The sequence below is a fragment of the Apteryx rowi genome, unplaced genomic scaffold, assembly GCF_003343035.1.
Source record: "Apteryx rowi isolate R43461 unplaced genomic scaffold, aptRow1 scaffold_6, whole genome shotgun sequence".
In the NCBI taxonomy this organism is placed as follows: domain Eukaryota; kingdom Metazoa; phylum Chordata; class Aves; order Apterygiformes; family Apterygidae; genus Apteryx; species Apteryx rowi.
Genome location: NW_020450871.1, coordinates 7,664,212 through 7,690,717, shown reverse-complemented (window position 1 = coordinate 7,690,717; position 26,506 = coordinate 7,664,212). Strand labels below are relative to the sequence as shown.

General features: G+C 37.0%; 1 protein-coding gene across 1 annotated transcript in view; it reads left to right on the top strand.

Annotated features, from left to right (window-relative positions):
* IQCK (IQ motif containing K) overlaps nucleotides 1-25,410 on the top strand; it is a 60,400-nt gene extending 34,990 nt beyond the window's left edge. Inside the window, exons 9-11 of the mRNA XM_026083141.1 lie at nucleotides 769-853; nucleotides 8,263-8,374; nucleotides 25,300-25,410. Of these exons, the coding sequence (XP_025938926.1) occupies nucleotides 769-853; nucleotides 8,263-8,374; nucleotides 25,300-25,400 (298 nt within the window). The 3' untranslated portion in view covers nucleotides 25,401-25,410. The remainder of the gene's footprint in view (nucleotides 1-768; nucleotides 854-8,262; nucleotides 8,375-25,299) is intronic.
* The last annotated feature ends 1,096 nt before the right edge of the window (nucleotides 25,411-26,506 follow it).

Sequence of the window (26,506 nt, the reverse complement as noted above, 5' to 3'; positions counted from 1 at the left end):
AGTTTTTTGTTAGCGATGCTGAAACATGTTTTTAGTTTAAGGTGTTTCCTATTAAAACTGGTAGCAACAGAATCACAAATGCTTTCAAATTACAATATATTTTGGCTGAAAATTAAATGTTGACTTTATATATAATTCTTTTTATCACCAAGCAATATGTATATGATTATCAAAAGTAAGATTTCAGAATTTTAAGATGGTGCTTAGACATTTCTAAGCATGGATACATGTTCGTGTGGATGTGATAATCATTAATGTTTTCAATACATTTCTCTTTTAGATGAAATCATAATCTAAATAAATTGATTAAAACACAGTTAAGTTGTGCATTTAATAAGTAATTTATAAACCTTTATGTTATAAATCTGTTCATTGTTGCATGCGCTAAAACCTCCTCTTGTTTTACAAATGGCAAGCCTTCACCTCCTCCCAAAAACACCTACCGTAATGGTAGGAATTTGAAACCCAGGTGGAAAAATAAGAAAGATTACTGCCCCTGATAAGTCATTACTGCCCCTGATAAGTCATTACTGCCCCTGATAAGTCGTAAGTCATATTATTGTTTTAAGGAAGAAATGTTTGTAGTGTAGCATAATACAGGATATATTTTTGAGGGAGCTGTTCGTTGCACATTTTATCTTGGAGCAATAAGAAATTGTATCTTTCAAGCTCCCAAACAACCTTTCCCTTTTTTATAAGATACGTTGTTAGGGAAGAAAGTATTTTATTTTTAAAGCCTGTCTGTTTACAAAACATTTTTTTCCCCAGTCCTAGGCCACCAATTCCTCTGTCTCTTCTTCTATCTGAAGAAGCAGCAAGCAAAGTAATTCAGTCGTTCTGGAGAGGTTATCGGGTAAGAGTAATCTATAATTATTTTGCTTGATCTTGAATCTGTAGGACTGTGAAGGCCCTGGGGAAACTCCTTCCATAAATTTTAAGTAGAAGGTACTATAAATAACTTGAGACCCGCACGGTTCATTGGCTTTGGATGTTTCTCTGCATAAGATGCCTAGTGACTATGATTTTTTCACAGGCATTTATGCTGATGTAACCTCCTTGTTTTCCTCAGCAACAGAAAACCTGCAGCAAACTGATTTTCAAAAGTACAGTTAACACTGAACAACTTTCATTTTTTGAGTTGATCTTTGGCTAGTTACTGAAGGATGAACTATTTTTTGTTCCATGCGGGGATACGTGTGGGGATGTGGAGACACACAGGGAGGATTGGTGAGGTCAGTTAGAACGAAGAGGAACGAAGGCTGTTATGTAGGGAAAGGGAAAACAAAATGGCAAGCAGATACTGCAAGCCATACTAGTAATACAAAAGTAATGGAATCTCCAATTTAATGCAGAAGGGTAAGGCACGTAAAGTAACTATGGAGAAAACTGGCTGATACTATTATTATGGAGGGTGATAGCAGTGCTAAGTTTAAGGTAAGAAATACATGATTTTGACCATACTTCACGGATTCTGACAAGCCTTTCTTTAAAAGGCTGTAACACCTTCATGCTTGGGGAAGAAAGGCGCTTGACATTTGGATGGCCTTGTTGACAAAGAGGTGTTTTTAATTGCCTTTACCAACACATGTCCTAAATTTGGCTGTGGCAAATCCAGCTTTTGAAAAATTTTACTTCCCATGTGATTTGCAGAGACTTCTTAGCATTTAGCAAACATTCTCTGAAGAGTTTGCCTTTTCTAGACACATTTCAGCCTGGAGCTGAGAGCTTGATCAGACCTTTCCTTGTGATTCTAACTCTATAAAATTCCTCAAGGGCCAGATCTGGTTATCTGAATGGAGAGTAGGGAGCCTCTGTCGGAATTACTCTCTGACATCCCTGCTGGGGCCAGGAAGTTGCCCAATTTGAATGCAGATAAGACAAGTACCAAAACAACTATGGATGGCAGGAAAATGTTGAGTGGGGCAAAAAAAGCATAACAGTGTTAGCAAGGAAGGAAGGATGGGGAAGGAAACAGAAGCAGGAGTCAGTAGATTGTATAACCTTAGTTCTGCTGCTTTCTCTGCATGTATTCTCATAGTCTTTTATTCCATGGATTCCGTACTGTTTTTCTTCATTCAGTAACACATGGAATTGCAAAACTTCCCTTGCCTTTGAGAACTGCATTCTAATACGAAGTCCCTTGATATGTGTACTTTTGATGCTCTTACAGTAACTGCAATTTCACCTGAATAACAGTAATGTTGATGTGTGGATCAGTGGGTATCTATCCTCATTCACATGTTGTACTACAGCCCAGGTGAAGTACACCAACTTAGCAGGGAAGAGAGGAGACTGTAAGGGGCTTTTGAGTCTGCATGTCCTAGTCTTCTTTATGTAGCTTTGACAACAACTGTAGGTTTCTCTCATGTTAATAAAAACATTAATTTAGATATTAGCAAGTACAGAAATTAATCTATAGCATTTGAGATGGTACTTCATACATGATTCTAGTTTACATCCAGCTTTCCTCCTGGAAGTTATGTCACATTCTAATATACTGTAGCTTAAGAGAGAAATACTGACATTGCTTTATTTAAAATTAAATGTAACACAGGGTACTAGATAGGTATATAGTAATGGTACTGCACATAATTTTATCTGTCTGTAATGAAAATTCTTATCTAAGGTTGTAAATAGCCTCCAGTTACAGCAATGTTTCATTGTGATGGAGTGTGAGACTTCTCTGTCTGTAAGTACCAGGTGTTCTCTAAATAACAATCAGTATAGAACATTTTCTGTTAAGTTTTTTTACTACTTTTAACAAGCATGATTTTATGAGAGTGGCTATTATAATCCACCATGCTGACAAAGATGATGAAATACTCTGAAATGATCTCCTTGACTGATAGATTTTTGTGACGCTTTGTGTTTGTTCGTTTTCTTTGATACTTCTTTTTTAAACAGAGATGGCTTTGACAGTAACATTAATTAGCATTGACAATATCACTGCAGGCATCCTCGCAGTCGAGTATTACAAAGGCAACCGTTATCCAATAACAGTTATGTTAGCTGAACACTGCAAGGTTGCTCAGATGCCTTGTGCTTCTAGCAAAGGTTCTGAAGGTCACCGTCCTTCCTTGCTATATTAATGTTAAGATTTTTACCATAGTATTTGTCATTCTAAACCAGTTCCCAAAAATGGGAGAGAAAATGTAGCTATAAAAAGTAGGAGATGTCAAAAATTAATTCAGACTATAATATTAGCTGTTACATGTTTTAGCTTATTAGAGTTGGAAGAACTTGGCTTTTTAAAAATTTAAACCGAAATCAGAATATAGAATCAAAATAATTAGTAACAGCTTACAATGTGGGGTAACATTGTATTTGTGCTTGTAAATTAAGAGAACACTAAGCTTAAGTGGGAATTCCTCACATTAATGATAAAATATATTCTGAAAAATTGCTAACCAAAGAATTCAGATGATTTGCTCTTAAAGTAAATAGCTCTGTCAACTAAAACTGATTTTTTGTGCTCATAACTGAATACTTATATATAATGCCTTTTTGCATTCTAAGGATATTTGTGTGTCAGTTACTGAAAAACATCAGAAGAGGGTTTAAATTAAATCTTTTTATATAATTCACAAAACCTGGAACTTTTAAACACTATTACTGAAATTGAAATTTACACCTTGTCATAACATCAAATAGATGACAGAAGACACAAATACACACACATATTTTATACTGCACTTTGGTAAAGGAACATTGTGCTTCATTACTGTTGTTCTCCAGGTATACTTTAAAGGACATAAAATCACATTTCACAAGTACTTGTTTGACAGATGGATGGAGAAGTATTCTGGACATACTGCTGGATTTAATAAAAAGTAAAAGGCTCAGAAATCTGGTACAGGATAGCCTTGTTAAAGACAAGCCTTCTCTTTAACAAGCCTTTCCAAAATGTGAATCTTGTAAGTTTTTTATTCTTAAATGATGTCATACAAAATATGAGAAAGCACAGCAAGTTATTTTCCTCAGACACATCTTCTATGGACTCAGACCATTTGGGGGACATTTTGTTAACCAAACTTATTGATCTAGGCAGTAGATTTTATCTAATTATATAATTGACTGAGCATTGCATGTTCTCATGATACTTCACTCATCTCTGCCGCGTTTAGCTGTCTGAGCGTGCCAATGTCAAAGCCACAGGGGATCAACAAAAACAATGAGTCAGCCAGTAAAGATTTTTCTATGTTTAAAAAAAATAATAATAACAACATCCCTCCCCCCAACTATAGGAACAGCATATCAAGCGCTTTGTGATACTAAAACATGAGCGAAGCAGTACATTCATCTTTATCTGAAGCAGATTTCAGAAGAATACTATTTATGATAGTAATAACTAATGGCTGCCCTCAACCAAGTCTTTGATGCAATCTTTCATACAAAAACATTGATGAGTACTCTAGTAATTATAGCCGGTTAAATGAAGAATTAGATTCCATAATAGACAACAGTGGAATCTACAAATGCAGTGGGCCACACACTGAAACACAAAGAACAAATAATCTAATTACTTTCATAACAGTTTTCTGTTTAAAAAAAAAACCAAAAAACCACCAGGAGCAATGTGAGCATTTTGCAGACGGTTAGAACCAGAAGAAAACCATCAGGAAGTGATACTAGCAGTTGTAACATGAACCTAACTGGAAAGAGAAAGACCTCACAGAACTCACTGTAAAGAAAGGTGTGGGGAGTTTTGAGCAAGGAGGCACTTTGCTACTGCTGCCTGCATTATGTTTGTGGAAATGTGCTTGCTTTACAAATATATAGGATTGCTCCAAAGAAATCTTAATTCAAATCAGTTTCTCCTCCGTGGCAGAAAGAGTTGTTCACTTGTAGGACTAAATATCAGAATATTGGATAACCAGCCTAGTTCAAAGGAGCAGTAGTAATGGCATTTGTTGTTTATGTGTATATGGGGCACAGATATAAAAACAGTCTTGCTTAGTACCCTGAGAAGGTCAGAAAGGAAGATGTCATCTTCAGAAATCTTTTCGAGGTGCGAGGAAGAACAGCCAGAGTAAGGCTTTAGACAGCTCTCTCATCAGAAATCTTTCTCTTAACTTCTCACATTCATCTTTTATTGAAATTCCATTCATCCATCAGGTGCCAAAATAGTATTCCAGTGTCTGGTGAAAACCCTTGATTGGTAGTATCAATTTCCCAGGCACTTTTCCAATAAAAGAAGAGATATTCCTTCACTCCTCTGCAGCAGAACCTGTGTTCAGTGCCATTTATTTTATGGGGTCTTTTTAATCTTTACAGTTTGCATAACCATTCTAGACTGAAGGGATTTTTAATTGCTAGAAATTCCTCTAATGTCTTTGGCCAAAACTGCTTAATGTTATCCTCCCACTGTTGTGCAACATGTTCTTACCTAGCGTTGAAGGCGTTTTATTTTGACCAAGTAAATCTTGTAATATCATGGAGCTTGGGCTGGACAGCATTATGTAAATAGTCAGTGCTATTTTATGTATAAATATTGATTGAACAAAGGTTTAAACAGAATTGAAGCTGGTTTATCTTTATATCTGACAAAGTGTTTTTGTGCTGTTGCTCTCATATTCCTTTCCAGCACGGTGCTGGCTACTAGCAAAAGGCTCAAATCCCAGATGTTCAAACGAATGTTGCTTCTTTACAGTAAGGGTAGATTCAATCCAAGTGATCTGGGTTTTTAAAGGGAAGCATTATGCTTTCTCACACTTGAAAGTTAGACTCCTTCAGTGTTTCATGCATTGCTGGTCTGCAGGAAAGATGCATGTAGGTTTTTGGGATAAGGCTCTCAACCCTTTGATTATTTGTCTGGAGATTTGGCTGCTGAGTGATAGCCATTAAATCATGGTAGAATTGCACTCTGAATACAGAATGGAGACTAATTTCTGATACATTGTAAAACTGTGCTAAACTATAGTCCATTAAGCGTATTTAGAACGTGTTGATATGATTCTGTTAAATTCACATTACCAGTTTTACTGAAGGTGTCACATCTGTGTTACTTTTCTTTCACTCTTCTAAAAAATCAGTTTGTTCTGGGAACTCATTCATTGCTTGAATTTAGTGTTGGACCTTGGAATATTTCAGTCTCTCTGACTAGGCCTTACCCTATCTCAGAGCCCTTTATTTTGTTATATATTTTGCTATGCTTTCACCATCTTATTTAGCCACAGTGACCATACAAAATCTACTATTTTTGCATTTTTTTTTTTTTAGCTTTTAGTGTCATTGTCTTCATTTTCAGTATATAAAGATCAGTGTGGCCCCATCACAGGTCAGAAGACAGTTTTTGCATAGCTGCGGTTATAAGCGGACACTTCTTATTTTTTTCAACAGTTTAATGTTTAGAAATAGAGGCAGACATTTCTATATCTTCCTATCCCTTTTCTGGTATTGTCATTTATATGTCCCCTAAGCATCCCCTTTATTGTTTCCTAAACAAATTGACTCCATGTAATATGGAATTATGGATTCTATAAAAGTATACATGATGGTATAAAAGAGAGAAAATGTCTTGTGCAAGCCTAAAGAAACTATCTAGTATTTGGGATTATACAGTATGTTTGAAAATAAAATTTGATGGATTTATTAGAAACTGGTTTTGATTTTTGTCTAGATAAAAGAAGTTCACTAGTAACAATAACTCATAATTTTTTTTCTTTTAAAATTTCATATTAACCTTGTAAGAATTTAATACATCTTTTATAGAAGATACTACTGAACTTGTTCATCAGAACAAGTATATGGGATATTGCAAGAGGCCTAGGAGGTATCTGAGGTCAGGTCACTGAGTAAGAGTCTTCCCTGTTTGTATTGATTATAAAACCTTACATTGTATTTCCGCTCTACTGCTGCACTATCTGAAACATAGCAAGTTCTCTTGCTAACAAGAGTATTCTAAAAAGAATACTTTTGCTAAATAATTTATATTGTTCTCTTTAAGACTTTTTTTCTAACTAGTGAGAAAATTAAGTCCTGCTCTCTTGCTCTCTATGTATCTCGGGAAAGCAAGAGAAAACTAGAAGGTAATGGAATACAGTTCAAATAACCTAGCAAACTCATTACCATATCGTGTAAGACTAAAATAAATACAAGAAATTTTCTAAGTAGTTGGCTGCCTAAAAGCAAAAATGTATCCAGGAAAAAACAAGCTTATTTCTACTTGTTTCTACCATTTGTTATTCAATTTTAGCCTGAATACAAGGACAGTAAGTCCTAAAATGTAAGGACATTTTATATACATTTAGAAAAAATCAGAAACTACATTTTTAATAATTCTATTGTAATTTAAATGTGACTCTAAGAACGATCCCTTATCAATGTCTAATCTAACAAATAGCACATCTCCCTTACCTTATTGTCAGAGGGACTGCATCTATTCTGCGTTTTTCCTGTAGCACTGGTGGTAGTAATTGTGTAAATGCCAAGGTGGACAACTGACAACATACTTAGCTGCTATTTAATCAGGGCCTGCATTGAGCAAGTTTAAGTTGCAGAGCAGTAAAAGCTGTTGATGCAAAGCTAACTCTTACTTATGTGAGTAGAATCTACACCAGCACTAAAGCAATAATAGAAGAATACAACTTAAATCTTAAATGAAGACAAGACCTGTGCCACTTAAATGAAGACAAGGCCTGTGCCTGTTGTCATTGTGCTATATGGAAGCAGAATTAGGTCCTTCGTATGAATGATTGACTAACAAAGAATAGATAAGTGCATTCCAAATACTTTAAATAACGGATTAATGACTCTTCTGTTTGTGAAATTTGTATGAGTGGGATTGTCAGTAAGCCTATTTGCAGCTGGTAGCAGGTGTGAATCGGTTTGCTGGAATAAATTTCCTGCTGTATGACCCTTCATGCGCCTCTCATGCTCTATTATAGTTGGTCAATGGGTTGGTTTTATAGTGTTGTGGTTTTCTAAAGGCACTAATACCCTTCAGTATAATGCTTAAAATTTTAATTAACTCAAAGAGTAAGTATCTCACTCCAGTCACATTCTCAGGAGTCCTTGGTAATCAAAATGATCCCATAATTGGCATATTTATGTTTTCAATGGGGTTTGTCAATTATGTGGGTTTTATTTCTAGGTCAGTTGAAAACTGTAAACCTCTGGGATTGTGCTTTTGCATCTGGCCCTGCAAAAATGATGGATGTCACGTATTTGCGCAATCACAGCCCTGCAAAAAAATTGTCTTATCTCCTTGGGATCCATGTGCATATATAATTTTAGCTATATTTTCTATTTTTCCTTTCCCAGGTCCGCTGTGATCCTGAAGTAAAAGAGCTACGTCAGTGGCAAAAGCAGTTAAGAGAGGACAAAAATGTTATTAAAAGCTTGAAAGAATTCTGGATTAAGCAGGAAGCCAAAGGTAAGTTAACTAAATTGGATATTTTCAGGATTTTTTTTTTATTAAGTGTTTAATTTTTATGTTACAATTTGTATTGAGAAATATGTCATGCAGTAGAACACTAATCAGAAGTGAAAACAGAAGGCAATGTCTGACTGAAGTGCTTGGCTGTTTCTTTACAGTCGCTATTTATTCTAAGCTAGTTGCTTGAGTAGCTAAAAATGGCAATGAAAAATACAATACAGGGCCAGAGCTCAATAATTGCATGGGACTGTGATAATGTTGTGACAGTATTTCCTAGGGCAGGATTAGACATCTATGAACTATACAGCATTTAAATACTCATTTTTATCAGACAGGTTTAGCACAGTTTTTCTGAACTGTGGTTTCTATCTGGTAAATGTTATACTGGTATTTTCCTGTAGTTATTTATAGCAGAAGTTGGCCTGTACAGTCCTAAAAAAAGAAAACAAACCCAAACAACCCTATATAATTACCAAGGAAAAACAAGCCAGATTGCTTTAACAACTGACAGTGTAACAAGTTTGCTTTTGCTCTGGCTGTTGGCAAGGCCTCATGGATAGGCCAAAGTTATTCTTTACTTACTCAAGCACAGCCGTATAATTCTGATTGTTCACCCAGTCTCTTTGTCTTCCAAAGCAGAATGATTCACTTTAAAATATTTCTAGCTCCTCAACTAGTCCACGTTTTATCAACCTCTTTGGGCCAAACTCAAGCAGAGCGTAGGGATGTGAATTACATGTCAGAGGTGAAGGTGAGAAGAGGTTGCTAAGCTATATTGTTCACAAGCTGAAGAAAGAGAAAATGCTGTTTTACCCGTCCCCGTTGTGTGTGTGGTCCTTCATTCTAATGGCACTATCACAGACGTGTTCTCAGACGTCCGTTCACTTAAGCTGGCCTTTCACTTTGCCCAGAACTACAAAGAGCGTTCAGGGTGCAATTTCACATAGTTAGCTGATCAAACTGTGAGCTACCAAAAGGGTCAGTCCAGCTCAGTACCTCTTACATCAATTTTAGTGACTGTGTAACTACGCCATGGGGTTGGATCAGTGAGGTTTTTTTGTTTTGGGTCAGGTTAGTTTTCTGCAACTATGTAGCCACGTGGTCCCTAATCTCACACACAGGAGAAAGTGGGACTGGGGAGGGGGGATCATTTCTGTCAGCAGCCCACAGCTTGGCTGAATTACGCAGAATACAAGATGGCATTCTTGTACTTGCTTCCTGTAGCATGGCTGAGGCGTGCCAATCTCCAGTGGATTGACGGGAGCTAACAGGCAGCGGCGAGTCATGTTTTAGAACGCTTCAGCTCAGTACACAAAAGCACATCTGTCGATGCCCTCGTTCTGAGGCTTTGGTGGAACTTCACTGGGGAGAAAAAGGCTTATGTTTGAATCCCTGAAGGGTGAGGGAGTTTAGAATCAGGTTTCTGTGAGAGGTTTTAAAAATACTGCGTTCTGGTTGGTTAGATGCCTCCTATCCAGAAAGATCTCTGACTCTAGATTTCAAATGACTGAAAGTTACTGATGTGCCACCTGGAATTAGGCACCTTCCTCCTGACGGGAGGCCTCTCTCCCCAGTGCTGCCTAATGACCTAGGCAGCTTTTCACTCAGCATTGAATATTTGTGGCTGTCTGTCTGTCTTTCCTGCCTCTGTAGACCGTCTCGGTGTTTCGTTGTTTCAGCTTCTTGAGTCAGGTGCCCAATTTCTACACATTCACAGTCTAAGTGAAGACATGGAATATGTCCTTTTGGATTTCCCCTCAAATTTTGTTTCATTATGCAGATTGTATGCAACTGAATGGTTCTTCTTAATTAAGTGGAGTTATTGTACTCATGCACAAGTGTGAAACAGCGTATTCTGGAATTAAGTCTGCCATTCTCACAGTATGCTTTAATTTAGAAGCTACAGTAAGAATGTCCAGACATAAATAGTACTTATTAACACCACTGCTGTAGCAATCGGAGCTTGTTGTACATGATTAGATCCTTCCTATTCTTCAGTAACTTTAGTCATCAAGTATTCTGTGGCTATTGTTAATTTCAGAACTGCTTTTTAATAGATGATACAACAAAACTTTTCTGTGAAGCATTTTAATTATAAAATAGTCCATGCTCTGTAAATGCCAAAGGAATTAACAGCAGTCAGATCATTAACCTAATGCACTGCAATTATTTTTTTGCTTTTTATTGTGCATCCATTCCATTTATCATCAGTCACAAGTAGATCAGGCTAAAAGGATGACATGGAAGTTCCATGCATTTTCCCTTTGTGCTTGCAATCTTCTAAAGAAATCTTTCCTAAAGGTAAAAGGAGTTTCACAAACGTGGAAGGACAAATCTGTTTCTAATAACAATTATTATAATAACTGGAGTTACAAAATAGCCCCTTCTTTTCAGTTTTTCAAATTTTGACTTTTTTTTCCCTTCATACAATATAAATGTAGTAGGCACTTGGGGATAATGATAACATTTTAAACACATGCTGGATTCTTGTGCTTGTGTGGAATCTCAGCGGTTCCAGATGGGCTGCTTTTTTATAATACTAGCAAACATAAAGTTATAAATTGATAAATTCTCCATCTTTTCAAGTTTCCCTATTGACAAACCTTTGATTTTCTAAACTTCTTTTCAATTATTTCCTATTTGTACATTAGTTTTGAAAAGATAAAGTCAAGGTAATGTTGCAATTATAACTGTGTAAGTTCACTGTCAAGCATTTGAAATTGTAGCAGCAACTAATTCTGCAGTCAGAATTGGATAAGTAGATTTTTGCACTGGATATTTTCTAATGAACTCAGGGTTCTGTACATACAGTATAAAACTTTCCACTAAATATCTTAATAAGTAGTGTTATTGTAACACAATTTCTTCTATATTGAGTGAAGTGGAACTGCATTTAAACCCATTCTCGTACAACGGCTGTGCAGCAAACTCCAGGCAGTACTGAGAGTGAACATTTTAGTTGTTGTATTGGATTTATGAAGTAATCTACATTTTTTCACATAATGTAAAGTGAACCAGTGGCAACTCTCATCCTCTAGGACAGGTACACTGTTGCATTTCTAAAGCTGCCTCTATGTGCCTCCTGCTTTAATCATCTGTAATGCTCACCTGCTTGTCATGTTCACAGGATGGTACCACAGGGTGATTTAACTTTGGCAACTGTGAGAGTCGCGTTCTAGTGCTGCCTCCACCATGCTCCCCAGGGGCCTTACTACATGGGCAACTCCTTCTGGTTTACCTGCACTAGGCAGAGCTCTTGCGCAGGGGGAGGTCTGTCTCCAGTTTTGCTACTTTCCTTGTGATGTGAGATGGTGACAGCAGCAGCAGCTACTGGCTAGTTCTGTGGTTTGCATGGTTGCTAGTGCAAGGAGAAGCGTTTCCTGTTGGGATACTTTTTCCGTCCAAACAGCCATTCCTCATGTCCTCCAGGGAAAAGGCATGAGCCGGGTTGAAGTTTCTGCAGGCTAGCTCCAGCTGTATCATGCTATTTAATAGAATGTGTCCAATAAAATCTGCTTTTCTTGTAATATTGGAAGAGTTTCCTCAAGTGTTCCTTCTCAGTGTTAAAAATTCTTACCAGAAGAATGACTAGCTTGTGTTGATACACGTACTTATACCAATACAAATAGGAATAGAAATCTTTGAGTAGGTATTTAGACGCTTTGGGAGGCAGGCTCATAGTTAACAAAGACACTAATGAATGGCAACCTCCATAGCAGCTCAACGTGTCTGTGCGAACAGCTGGCTACAATAACAGCTGTTCCTGCAGGTTGTATTTCAGCTGTGAATGCTTAAGTGTGAATTCAGTTTGCAGAAGTCTGAGAGTAGAATTTTTTTGGAAGGATGAAAATCATGAAGACAGTCAAGTATCAACCGAGTATATGCACACAAAAAAGTCAGCAAAAGAAATTAAAATCAAAGCTGTCATAAAAGAGAGTAATTTTTCCAAAGATTACTTTTAAAGCCTTCTTTTATGTATCATGGACTCCTCACTGCCTTGTTTTTACAATATTATGTAATGCAAGGTGTTGCGAGCTGACACATTTTTTATGTCTACAGTGTACTACATACAAGACCTTTTGATCACTGCTTCACTTCTCTGTGAAAGGTTCAGAACAAGAAGAATTTTCTTCAATGCAGTGTACATTTTGTTGCAAATACTGAAATCGGAAGACTGTCATGATTGTTTTCTGTGATAGCAATTTGTTACAAGGGCTGCAAAGTTAGATTTTCCAAACATTGATTCATATTTATATTGCAGTTTTATTAATCTGCAAATGCAGTTGCCTCAGGGATATAGTGTAGCTGAACAGAATCATTCTGAAAAGCAAAATCATATATCACAATAGGGGAAAACTATATTTATGTGTACATAAATATGGGCGGGGAAGAGTTATGTGCAGCAAGTGAAGCAGAATTCTTGGTGTTAGTAGCTTAGAGTTCTTAGTAAAAGTATGTAAAAACAATGAAAAGGAATATCCATCACTGGTGAATTCTCTTCCAGCAGATCTAACTCATACGTAAAGAAAGTTTTGGCAGAATGACCAAGGCTTTCTTCAAGTCTCTGTGGGATTTCATAGCGTATTTACTATAGTTTAATAAGAGATACTTTTAAACCTTTTCTGTGGGTATATTTTTTTTAAAGAAGACATAAGCAAACCTTTTTCAAAGATCTGAAAACAGTGGATTCAAATTTACTATGATAAAATTAATCTCAATATAAATTTACAAAATAAAAGCCAAATTCTTCCTTTTGTAATACTTGTCTAATTCTGTCTGTGTTAATCCTTCAGAATTGCATTACTGAAGGTGATAATAAAAGTTGACCTAGCAGGCTTGCTAATGCATTTTAAATGATTCCAGTTTGGTGTTTGTGTTTTGGACTCACTGGTTTCCGTTTGTTAGCATTTATATCGTCTCATCAAAGCATGGAATCTTTTTACATGTTTCATTCTCCAGGGTACTGGTAAGAGTAACGCATATGTAAGCCTTCCACTTATTTCTGGGAAATAAATTTTAAAATAGTCTTCCCACTATATATTTACAACATATCACTGTGAAAAAGAGTGTGTATCATATTAGACTGACTTTACGTTTTTTCTTCAAGAGTTAGTTTTATATGAAGATTAAAAAAAAAAAAGAAAAAGAAGCTGATCAATATGATCAGTACATTTGTAGCTGCTGTGTAACATCATTCCCAAACCAATGCAGGAAAGTGGTGAACCTCATCAGCACTGAGGAGGCAGTGCTGCCTGTTTCTCTTGGGTAGTGCTATAGTTTTGGGGAGACTCGCAGCAACGGACATGTGCAGCTGTCCTTTGGGTTTGTTCGGAAGTGTGGCATCTGGAAAGGGGAAGACTGGGAGGCGCTCAGAGTCCTTGCATTCCCTCAAAGCTAAAACAGGGAAAGATCCCAATGCTAGTGAATGAATTCTCTCCAGATGTTAAAATAGTGGTATAGTTCAGCAAAATTGTTCTAGGAAATGAACTGCTAAAATTGTGTGTTATTTTCAGCTTTAGTTTCCATGTACGTGCAGGGAGAATTGCGTATGAAGGCTGTTTGTGTAGGCACCTGGGGTAGCTTTCTGCCCTGCTTATGTGGGCAATCGTAGTTTACAGTCTTCACACGTGAAATCTTAGAGGTGAAATTACAAGTGCATTTGCAGAGGACAAGTTGAAACCATTTGAAAATGTTGCTAGTAAGAATACATACAACGGCAAAAAGTAGGGGGGAATGGGCCATGTCATTTGGCAGTTGAGTTAATTCAAGGAGCTCCTGTCACTGAAAAAAACTGAATCATTTCCATAAGCTATATTATATTGTTTCGGAGAATAATGTAGTGATAAGATTTCCTCTACATTCTTTACCACTTGTTTCAAGAAGAAAAAAATGTTTCCTTTTAATCCCCTTCATAGAGCTTTCCTCTCATCAAATTAATTATTTTAGAGCTATAGTACACACAGCTGTTTCACCACTTCAAAGAAAGTTCTAAAATTGCCCCTTTTCATTTTTTCATGAAACCAGTGCAAATTTGCATTGCTTTTAGTAATTTAGCTTTCCAAATTATCAAATTGTTTCTATAATTACTTAACCGAGCCCTGTTAAGTTGACTTAAGAGTATCTATACATAAAATAGCCTTGAGGCACAGACAGCTGGCTATTTGGAAACAGCTGTAATAGTTACTGCCCAGTGTTTTTCATTATCCATCTCAGCTGCAATGCCATAATTAATTTTGTTAACACTCCAGCTGTTCTTATTTCTGCTATTATTATTCTGCTGTTTATTACTGTTATTAAGCCCTGTTTCACTGTAAAGTCAACATGGTTAGTTTAAACTGCCTCATCAGTGATTCAGCTTAGCCCAGCTGACTTTGCACTGAAGTGGATTATGAGCGCTCATACAATAATGAATAGCACAGCACAACTACTTTTTAAGCTTGTCTATCTACACATTTGGTTTAACTGAATTACTGTGAAATCTCCCCTTTAATTAAACTGTTGAGCTGTTTGCACCAAGCAGAACAAAGCATTTGTTGTTGCTAAAGACTCAGATGTCACAAGTAAAGAATTAGATTCACAATCAAAAGAAAAAAAGAACATTTTAAAATAGATATAGCAATTTATTACAAAGTTAATTACATTAAGAATAACAATGAAGTATTTCTTAAATTTTTATATGACTTTAAACCTGTTTATTAAGTGCTGTAAAGAGTGTTGGATCTAACTGTAGGGGATGAATGGTGTGAGCTGCCAAATAGCTTTTAGAAAATGCTGACTAAAGCAGTAATGTGATTCTATTGACACTACTAGAAAGATCAGCATACCTTCCATGAAAATATCAGCCAAAGACTCTGCTAGGGTGAGCTAAGTCACATTCTGCTTTGTTGTGGTTCTCAGTACAATGCAATGTAAGGCTTATTTCATGGGTATGTTTTAAACAAATATTTATAATTTTATGAACCTATGTTTGTATAATATTGACCACTGTAATACTTAAAGAGGATATTAAAAGGAAATTATAAATGTAAGTTTATTGTAATTAAGAAATTCAAAGTCATTCTTTTTTTGTTTTTCCATTTTCAGAAAATGTGTTAACATACATTCATTATTATTGAGATAAATACTGCAGTTTTAATTTTCATTAGAACATAACCAGAACAAAGTCCTTTGAGTTCTTCTGAGTGGGGACTAAGAGTATGATCTTTATGTGGCAGCAGGTGGTCCAGCGACTTGCCCATTAAAGAGGCAGTCCTGTGCTCCTTGACCAGGGTTTCAGCCATCCTTGCCTTGCCTTGGCTCTAGCAATCTTGCCTTGCCTTGGCTTTGTGGCGAGTTGATTCGGCTGGCTGATCTGGCAAAGAACTGCTCTTTATTTTCGTTCTGGTGTGCCTCGGGTAAGTCTTCTGCTGGATCAGCCTGCTGAACTGACTTACCCTCCGATGAGACAATCCCTCAATCCAGTATAAGGGAAATGGTGCGACAGCAACAGAGGGAAGGAAAACTGCCCATCTGTGATGGCAACTCGCTTTTAGATGAGCTAATTGTCCTGTGCCTGCTGCGTCATGTGAAACCCTATGCTACGTGGTGTGTCTGCTTGGTTCGGTAGGCCAGGATATCATGTAACCTCCATGTCAGCCTCTGATTGTCCACCCACTTCAAAACACATGTAAAAGCGTATCTTTTTTGTTTGTTTGTATCTCTCTGTTTTTCTTTCCTTGTATTGTCTATACTATTAATTACTCTGGGATATAGCATGTATGAAAACTTTGCATGAAAATTGCTATAGGAAAGGAAGTGGGGAAATGAGTAGCATCTTGCAGGACTGTTGGCCTCTTCTAATGCATATGCCTGCTTAATTTCTTTTTTAGTTCAAAGAAAAAGATGCATTTCTTCCAGACTCTACCTAAGATCATAAAGTTATAGCAATTCTTGGCTAACATTTTGTTGCTATACTGCTTATGATCTTATGTTTAGGGTCTGATAGTCCTTACTATAAACAGTTTCTGCTTTCAGACTGAAAATGTAGAGAAGGATAAAACTGAAGACTCAGTGTAGTGGCTCACAGCTTTACACTTGTAGAGAGGAAGAGAATCACCCCCAAAATGACTCTACTGGTTTAGCACAGTTGATGGGATAAATTGGTTCCTGAATCTTTTACAAATGTTTCTAAAAATATTACCTTCTACAGAAAGTACTACTAAAAAAAAAAAACAAACTCCAGAGGATATGAGAGAACAGCAGATGGGCTGGGGCATTTATTGAAGATGATGTCCTTTCTGATTTCATTAGTCGAGTTCACTGAAACTACTTTAATATGAACTTTATTTAAATAGGTTCTTCAATAGCTTGCTTGTTACCTGGGATCATAGTTGGCAGAACGTGACATAGTAGGAAACACATAACAAAATCTGCTTTTGGTTTCATGCAGCTGGTGACCTACTATGAGAATGTCTGTCTTTTCAGAGCTTCTCTTCCCAGCATGCATTTATCTAGGGCTGTCCATAGTAATTTTGTCAATATCTGCAGCCTAAAATACTCATTTTGAAGTTGTAGTTTGCTGCATCTTCTTGTCTTAGCTGGTATTCCATATAGTCCAGTCATGTTTTTCCTTTGCTGTTTTTGAACATAAACAAACCTTTGCTCTTTGGTTAAAGACCTGATTGCATCTTTGAAAGACAGATCCTCGTGGGAATGAGATAGAATTACTCTGGAATAGTTTAACTTGCAGTGACAGATGAAGGAGAAAAAGTGGAGAGTGCAGAGAAAGCACTTGAAACTGATATCTCTGCAAGTGGCTACAATTAAAGAGGAACTTTAAGTCTTCTCTTTTTGTGCCTCTGTGCAATGGACAAGCCCTGTCTAGTCTCGATTCGGAGCAGTGTGTTATGCAGATGCAGCACTGGAAATGAAAAAGTATCTGTCATGCAGTGAAAGGAATTTGAAAATATTTGACCTTTATTTTTGAAAATGTCTAAACCTTTATTCATCGCTTGCATGCACAGAACACTATACTGACACTGTCTGTTACAATGGTTATTTCTGTCCTGGTGCACTGTTGAAAAGCCAACCAGTTCTGTACACACTTTCTAGTGCTTTCAGCTATTTTATTCCTAAGGGTTTTCTTTTCTTCTTCTTCCCCTGGTAAAATTTGTATAATTTTATTTTTAAAAAGCATTGTTCTCAGATGAAATAGTAGAAGACATATATTTCTGTTTTTATGGTAAAAACCTGTGTCCCTACTAGCTTAGGAGTTCTTACAGATCAGCCATAGATGATAGCTTCGGTAACAGCGAATGTACTCAGTATGTGGAAAATCTAGTTAAACCAAAAAGAGAAACAAAGTAATCTTCACAGCAGGTGTGGGGGGGTTGATTTCTAGATACAGGAGGGGAATATCTTTTACGTGCCATTCAATTTTCAAACTATATTTCTCCTTTGGCAGTAAAAGATATCTTATTACTCACCTACAGTGAGAGGTTTCAAAGGTACTTCTTCCAAAGAATGAATCTCTTCCCTTAGGAAGATGCAACCAGCAATATATTGAGGACGAACTCAAAATGCATAGGTGGTCTGTCACTGGAAAATCCTTGAAAACCCAAATGAGGTTGCAGATAAAGGGGAGAACAGGCTGCATATTTGGGAGCGTGTGTTGCACTAGAGCAGGAACAGATGCATACTGTCAAGGAAGGAAATGCAGTCACTCCTTACGCGGCTGTGATGTGTCTCCACCTGAATTAGTAAGAAAGGTTTGAAAGCTGAATATGTTTACCAAGTGAAGTTGAACAGGGAAAGTCAAGTCTGCACACTTTTGAAGGATGGCTATATCAAGGATGAGAAAAAGTGCAGAGTAAGAAAAATAAAGACTTGAAAAAGAGGAAAAAATATTAGAATTCATTACCCAGAAACATGTCTACACAGTGAAACTTCTTGGAATTCATTCCATAAACAAGCAAACATGTGAGTAGAGTCATGTGCTCCGACTGACTCTTATTAATGAGGCCATAAATGAGGTTACAATTGCCTGGATGTTTGCACGACTGAGTAAGTTCCCAAACAAAATACCGAAGAGGGGATATATAAATGGGGCATCTTAAACTGGGCTTAAAAAAACATTTAAAATGTACAGTAGGTTTTAATTCTGGATTAGCAGAAGATGTAGTCTGGCTAGCTAGTGGATCTCTTAAAAACTGCACCTCAGTGGTTTATTTAGAAAAATTCAGCTCAGTAAAACATAGGGTATTTTATCATTCTTATGTGAGTTTTCCTCCTTCCTTATTTTCCACTTTGACCAAGGATGGCTGATACTCAATTATGTTTTAGGAGGAATTTAAATAAAATAATTTCTTTCTAACTTCATCTGCCCTCTTTTAACCATAGCTGTAGGTCTTTAATATGTCTTTTTATGGAGCTCTTGTAGGTGGGGACCACTCAATATTCCATGGTTTTACACTTCTAAAATGTATGAAGCTGTCTGTTAAGATCTGTCATATTGCAAGTATTTTCTTGAATGATTTTGGTTCAAACTGACCTGTATAGAGTAAAAACCAGGTTTAAAGCAAAAGACTGCTTGCTGTCAGTAGAATGCTCTGTACATTTAAAAGATTTTACTCTATTTTTTTTAAACATTACTGTATTTACAGATATTAGGGTTGTTGACACAAAACACTTAATCTGTCTTTCCTAAAACAAAAGTGGTATATTCAACATGATTTTAAATGGGTTCATATATATAATTGCATGCATTTTAAAAGCAAATGTACAAGCTTTCAGTTACACAAAAGACCTTAAAAACTACTTTTAAAGAAAGGAAAATCCAAGAACAAAGCTGTGCCAGTAGCCTAGTATGTGGTGTTTTTCATCAAGCCCAATTCAAGATGCTTGAGATGTTTCTGAAAGTTTAATCTTGGCACTAACAGCTGAGAATGTAGCGATAAAAGTCATGAGACTCGTGATGTAGATTCTGCTTTATTGGTCCACACCCGGGCTCAAATGTCTTTGAAAACCTGTATAGATTTATAGAAAATCTGTATAGATTGCAGTAATACTTAATTTCTGAAACTACACTGGGAATGTTTAAAAAAAAATTTAAGGTGATAATTTCGATAAGATACGAAATATGTGATCTTCTGAACTGCACTTACACAGGCACAGCAGTTTTATCAGCTAGCTGAACTAATCCTCCAGTGCCAAAGATCTGTTTTTACCCATCACTTTGCAGTTTTTAGTAGCGATCTGTAATGGAGGAAAAAAAAGATTGCAATTTGGTGATTATTCTGTGATATATAAAGAGAAATGTTTTTGATTTTGTTTTTCTGTTTTGAAGGAGAGGAGGAATTCTTCACAGGTTTTGGAGGGGGAGGTGGTTTGGGTTTTTTTCCTTCATTTTTCAAGGTAATAGTGAAAAACATGAGACTGCTTTTGATGAAAATTCTGTTGGTGTTTTTTGTCAGTCATCCAGGTATATGAAAACAAAATTTCCATCTAACCACAAGATGCCTTTCGTGCCTGGAAGAAAGGCTGTCCTCAGTTATGAAATAAAACCTGCACCAAGTCCTGCAGTGAAACTAGACTTGACATTTTGGGGGGTAAAAAAGAAGGGGAAAAGAAAGCCCATGAACTGTTAATGGAGTCTTAAAATATGATTCATAGATTGGCTGAGGAGTTAATGATACATTGCAGAACATACAAATGATCTGCCCCAAACTTCCCTTTAAACCCAGACTGTGGTTATTAGTCACCTGGAGATGCTTCTGTATGTAACTTTGTGCCTGATCATTTGTTTTAGTCCATATAAGCATTTCAGTTTGGTGACTTCACAGAACCTGTCAAGTTTTCCAAGTAGGAAGCATTTCAGAAATAAGGTGTGCTAATGGATGTGCATGTAGCTTCTTTGGCTTCCTCCTGTAATTCCCAAATTGCTTTTTGCTGGGGCCTATAACTCAGTAATTATTTCTCCCCGCTTCTGGTCAGCTTTCCATTTTCACTTCTTCTTTCCATCTCCACTACTTACATGCAAAACAACTACATCGATCACTTCACGATGAAGATATGCTAGTTGCCTTCATCCTGGATTTTTCCTCCTTCAGTCCAGGTTCCTCTTCCCCAGACTGTTGGGTTGCTATGGGTTTCTTTCTGCGAATCTCAGGTCTGAGTGATTTGGAGGAGACTCGGAGAATTATTAGAAATACAGTCTCCAGTACACCTAATCCTGTGAAGTTTGTTCTCTCCGTTCAATCTCAGTTGTTCATCTGGTTTAATGGATATATTTTTCAATATTTCTTCCTGTGCTTTCCTCTTTGTTTGCCTTGACTTGTAAAAATGCCACACAGATGTATCCAGATGACTTCATCTTTTTCTTAAAAGATGAGGGAAGCGTGGTGCATGACATGACATAAACAAATACTGCTAGAAATCTCTCACCCCTTGTTCCCAGTTCTGTCACTGGTTGTTGGTGTTTGGGTCTCTCCTCTTTGTCAGTTCTTGCTTCCTTAATCTGAGCCTAAGTGAATAAATGAATTCCCTAAAATTGTGTGAGTTCTCTAAAGGAATTAAATGCAGTTAGTGTGTCTGCATGTGCCTGGCACTTCAGAAACAGCCTGGGCAGACTGGTCACCAGAAAGCTGACGGAGAGCTTGGTGGGCTGATGGACATCCCCTACGCTGTGCTACTTTCAGTCTTGGCGCTGCCTCGTACAGAGGTGTTGAGAGTGCAGTGACTCAGACTTAGAAACGGTCTTACAGTAAAGGTCATCACAGCAAGGTTAAGCATTATACAAACTCTGTTGCTGGCACAGAGGATTAGGCTTGTGTTGTCGCATTTGTGTGTACATTTAACAAAAGCAGCATCCTGCTGAAAGATCTTCTGGCAGTTCCGTTTCAGATTCATGAGTAGCAGACATGTCTATGGGCATAATTTTCAATTTCTTCAATTAATTATATTTTTTTTATTTTACAATATATCCGTTTATAATGCATCAATTTCCTATCACTGGTAACTGAAGATTTCTTGAAGTGAAAGGTTTCACTAATTATTGCATGGATGTTGACTTCCAAGAGTAAGGGGCTAAGATTTTATATATACTTTATAAAGAACTGTGTCTTTAAAAGTCAGGTCTTATTCCAGAAAGACTGCTAGCAGCTCTAATTTCATGTTCAGGCTTCTTTGGCATTTCATTGGAAGGCTAGGGTGAAACTCCTTTCTATTTATATATTTTACTCTAAGCCCCTGCTAATAAGTTATTCCAATAGATTTTCTTTAATGGATTTTCATCTTCTTACAGTCTGAGTATATGGTATTTTTCATTACTGTTGTCAAATGTTTAAATTACTAAATGCAATTCTCAGTTCTTACGATTTAAACAAAATCAAGAGTGTGGGTGTATAAACCTTTCATAAGCTACTGTCACAAACCAGTTGTATTATACCATAGAGTATAAAGTAGGTCATAGTTTATTCACTGGTACACTGAAACAACCAAGTCTTAAACCAGAATGTCAGTTCTTGATTCTGTATCTGTGCATTAAGATGAAGGAAAATTGCCTCTTTTATCTAAAATAAATGGTAAAGATGTGTGAACTTAATGCATAAATAAATAGGACAAAGGCCTAACCATGCAATCCTCAGATGTCTAATAGGAGTTTTGCAGTTTTTTTGAGTATTTCACCCCCAGGAGTTTACTGAAACAGTAAATCCAAATACATTCAAAGCCGGTGCTTCCTTCAGCAACCATCTGTGCCTAAACACTGCAACACATATATGATAAACTATGTAAAATGAGCTCCATTTACTAGGAAAATGGCAGACAAACCAATGGATAGCTTTTTATAATAAGAGTAGCAGATCAAAAATTACAGAGTACCAGTTCTGCTAGCGTGTTCAGAGAGGCCCTCACTTCACATCTAAGGAGCTGAAGCGCCATCTCCACTAGTGCTTATTATTGTAGTAATGGTTATTGTGTCCTATGATTTATAACATGCCTGTGACTAAAGCATAGCTTAATGAGATTCACTCTGTATTTTAAAATAAGAATTGTTTAAATCAGCCATGAGACTGAAATGCAGTACTAACAACTTAACTGTCCTGACAGTAGAAAGCATAAAACTGGAAATAAGTGACATGTCCTATACTATTTGTCAACTTCAAACAATAAGCATTATCAGTAAATCTCCCAGAAATTAGGAGACTGTTCTAAGTACCATTGTGGGAGGGATTATTTGCCCTATGGAGTTGCACATTTAGATTGTTCATGTTACATCCTGAAAAGTGATGGTAGAAATGCACCTTAAAAGTTCTTTTTTTTTTCTTTCTTTTTTTAATTGCTTAACACTGGCACAGCAGCTAAGGGCCTCAGTTTTGCTATGCCTTTGAGCAGTAGCTGATATTTTAAAACAACATGGAATACTGTGATATTTGTGAAAATGCTGCCAGGGCTCATGATTTTGTTGCCACGTCTATTTAAATCTCTGGTCAAACCTCCTTAAACTAGTGATTATGCATTCTCTGTAGGTAATTTTCACACATTCTGTTACACAAATCTTGGGAATGAAGTTTTTCGTACTTTTCTTGGGAGTCAAATCCAGCTTGCTGTGAGAGTGCTTTTCTTGGCATGGCCCTGGGACTGGCAGCGGCGCACAGTTGCAGTAGCCACTGCCTAAGTGACATCCTGAGGCAGTTTGTCCTACCTAGTCATGTCCACAAGCCTTTCCCTGTCATTCAGGGAGTCTCTCTAGAGAAAAAGAGGTCGTTTCCATTGCACTGCAGAATTGCAGTACTGCAAAGCTAGTAGTCTGCCAGCATAACTGCACACAGTGACTTAGGAAGTAGAGGGACAAAATGGGAATTGTGCTATTCAAGTTCAACTGTGTTTGTTATGTAACTGAAAACACAAATGAATCTTGCTGTTGGTTCGGTTGAATACAATGGCAGGACACCCGACCTAAGTGGTTAAAATTCAGCATATGAACGGCATGGTTGTAAGCAAGTTGCTCGTGTTGACATTTACACTATTCATTTCTTTTAGATACGTGTTGTCTGAAAAAAATGGGCTGGATTATTGGCTAGTGTGAGTTGTTCTAAACTTCACGGGAGCTATGCTAATACACCAATTAAACGTATTGCTTAGGTCTTCCAAAACAATAAACGCAAGCTAGTTCACTTTGGGATATAACATTTTTCCAATGGAAGTTTCTAGTGAAAAGACTTAGTCATTCAGTCTTTCCCCATCTTTCCAGCATATGTGAATCCTGAGGACATCTTATTTTTCTGTCTGCCTAAGAAGCAAGTATATGTCCAAAGCTATCTAAATGACTGCCTGAAATCCAGATTCATGCTGACAACCTGTGCTTCCTGTTTAGTGTGAGGTGATTTGAAAATGTTATGCTTAAGTAACACAGGTTATGATAAGACATGGATGCTCCTGACTAAAAACACTGCTAGCAGCTACCTAAAACACCTGCTAATTCTCATCTGGAACAATGTGTTAGCCCTGGGGTTTTTGAATGTGCTGAAAGTTTTTAGGAAGCATTAGCAAAGACCAGTCTCATCACATCAAGGAATATTACATAAAATTCTACCCAATAGTTAGTATTTTTCTATATGGTACATTCATAGTCACACAGGATATTTAATTCAGTCAATTTTTTCTCCTTATCAGTTATATCAGCTATAATATATAAAGCCCTAACATCCAAAAAGGTCTTGTACCAACTGGCACCTATTGCCTTGACCATTGCAGAACACAGGCCATATCCTGCCACCTTGGTCATATTTTGGATTTCTAAGATAGCATCAGTGCTATCTCACTATCATACATCATTTTTCCAGCATGTTTTCTGCAAGCTGAGATCTTCCAGATTGGTAGCACATCAAGCACCTTAAATTAGAACATGGGCCTGTTGCAGCCTGGTAGCCTGGAATGTACCAAGGGGGTTTTGTTTGCTGGTTTTCAGTCGCATGCCTCAGAAAGGTAACTAAGCTCTCCTGAAACTGTAGATAGCATAGATAACTGTAGATAGTTTTTTTTTTTTCTGCCTCCAACATCATAACTTTTATATATAAAACTTCCCAATAAACTTTCTTTACTTGAAAGGTGTATAGTACAGAAACATTTTCTGAAGTGTAGGGGGTAGAGAAACAGATTTTCATCTTCATAGGTTAAAAGGCAGTTGGTAAAATATTAAGAACAGCACAATATGACAGCTGAAATCGTACAAATGGACTGAGGAGCTGGACTATTGTATTAGCAGAAGAAAAACATTAGGCTAATCTGTATTAGAGCACTCTGAGAGAATATAGAGCTTTGAAAAACAGCTTTCCCTGGGGGGTGGGACATTTTACTTTTATGTGGAGCTTTTGTTCATTTAGGATTGTTTACTCCAGCAAGCAACCCTGTGCTCTTTGTTTGACTGATTTTCCCATTTGGCAGACCTTTTGCAATCACATGGATAACATTCTTCTTTCCACTGAGGCATAGAAAAACTATTCTTTATTGACCTTGCTTGTCCACAGTGACAAAAAATATATTTATATATTAGGTGAACTGTATGACTTCAATCATCACTAACTTTTAATTGAAAATCTTCAAAGCAAAAAAACTCAAAGAGCTGCTTTCATTTTCTTGAACATCAAGTGAACAGTCCAGTGACTTCTTACGAGCAAACAACCCTGCCCTCAGCTACACATGCACAACTCCCACAGATGGCACTGAGAATTGTGTACAAGCATGTGAGGGCTGAGGTTGTGTCAGAACAAAAAATGCCACACATTAGAAGTATGTCTTTTGGGTTGGGTGGGGTGATTTTTTTTTTCTTTTTGTATTGAACAACAGAGTGTTTACTGTGGAAGTATGGGTAGTTACCTTTTCATTTCTATGGATGTTTTGGAAAGTTAAGTAAGTATTTAATGTTTTGTTTTATATGGTTGCAGTGGGAAGCAAATTAGAAGATTCAGAAGAACCTACACCAAATCATTCAAGATCTCTTTTAGTTCTCTCAGCACCACCACAAAACACAGAGGTCATGGACTGAACTCTGTGTGGTACTAATTTAGAAACACTCTTAGCATTAGAGTTTTACTTTGACATGTGAGGTGTTGTAAATCAAAGTGAGATTACATAAGGACCTGGCCTGCCAAGACAAATTGTGTCTTAATGTAAGCAAGAACAATTCTGTTAAAACAGACAGGATTGTCTGCACTTGGCCAAAAATTTCACGTCCATGTTCATCTGGTGTTCCTGAGTACTTAAATCTAAGTTTCTGATGGACACAAAACTCCAGATGAAATAAATGGGGTTACACCCGCATGCAGGCTAAGTGTTAAAACTGAGGCAAAAATCTTCAGTTGGTCTAAACTGGAGTAGCTTCACTCACTTTTGCAGAGCTGTGATAATTTACACCACTTCAAGCTGTGTTCATAATGGTGTAATTTTCAAAATAGCTGTGCCTTTGCAATTTCCACTGAAGGTAATGAAAGCTATGAGTGCTCTGCATTTCTGCAGGGGAAAAAAGTCAAAGGGCCTTTTGTTGTCACTTAATTCATATGCCAAGAAAGTGTAAAATTAAGATCCCAGGATAGCATTTTCCACAATCTTGCATAGGTGTGCTTACTTATGTAAGGTACAAGCAAAATAAAAAACAGATTTGGCCCTCTGATTAAGGACCCCTCATTATTCTCTAATTCAGTCCTGTGAAGAATAGCCCTATTTAGTTGTTTTGAATTTCCTAGTTAGAGATGTATAGAATTATTAGTAGAACTGCAAATAAGTCCAACAAAGGTCTAGTTGATTTGAATAAAGCATGGTAAAACATGGATCCCATCTAACTCTTGCTGTCGTTCAACATGCATTTCTTCCCTGACTTATAGAGACTTTGTCTTCACTGTTATACTGGTACCTCCCCCTTGGTTGTTCTGGTACAGCAGTTTGTGATGCTGGTTGTTGAACCAGATCAGGAAAACTAAACCGTATGAAAACAGTGTCTCAAAAAACATCAGGGTTGCCAAGGTCCTGCATTCTTCAGGCCCAGCTGCATGGTCCTGTCCCCTTCCTTTCGCCAGCACTAGCCATTGTCGGCCCAGATACTGAGTCAGTTCAGGAAACTGCTGAGACAACTGAAAAAAGAATCATTTACTTGTA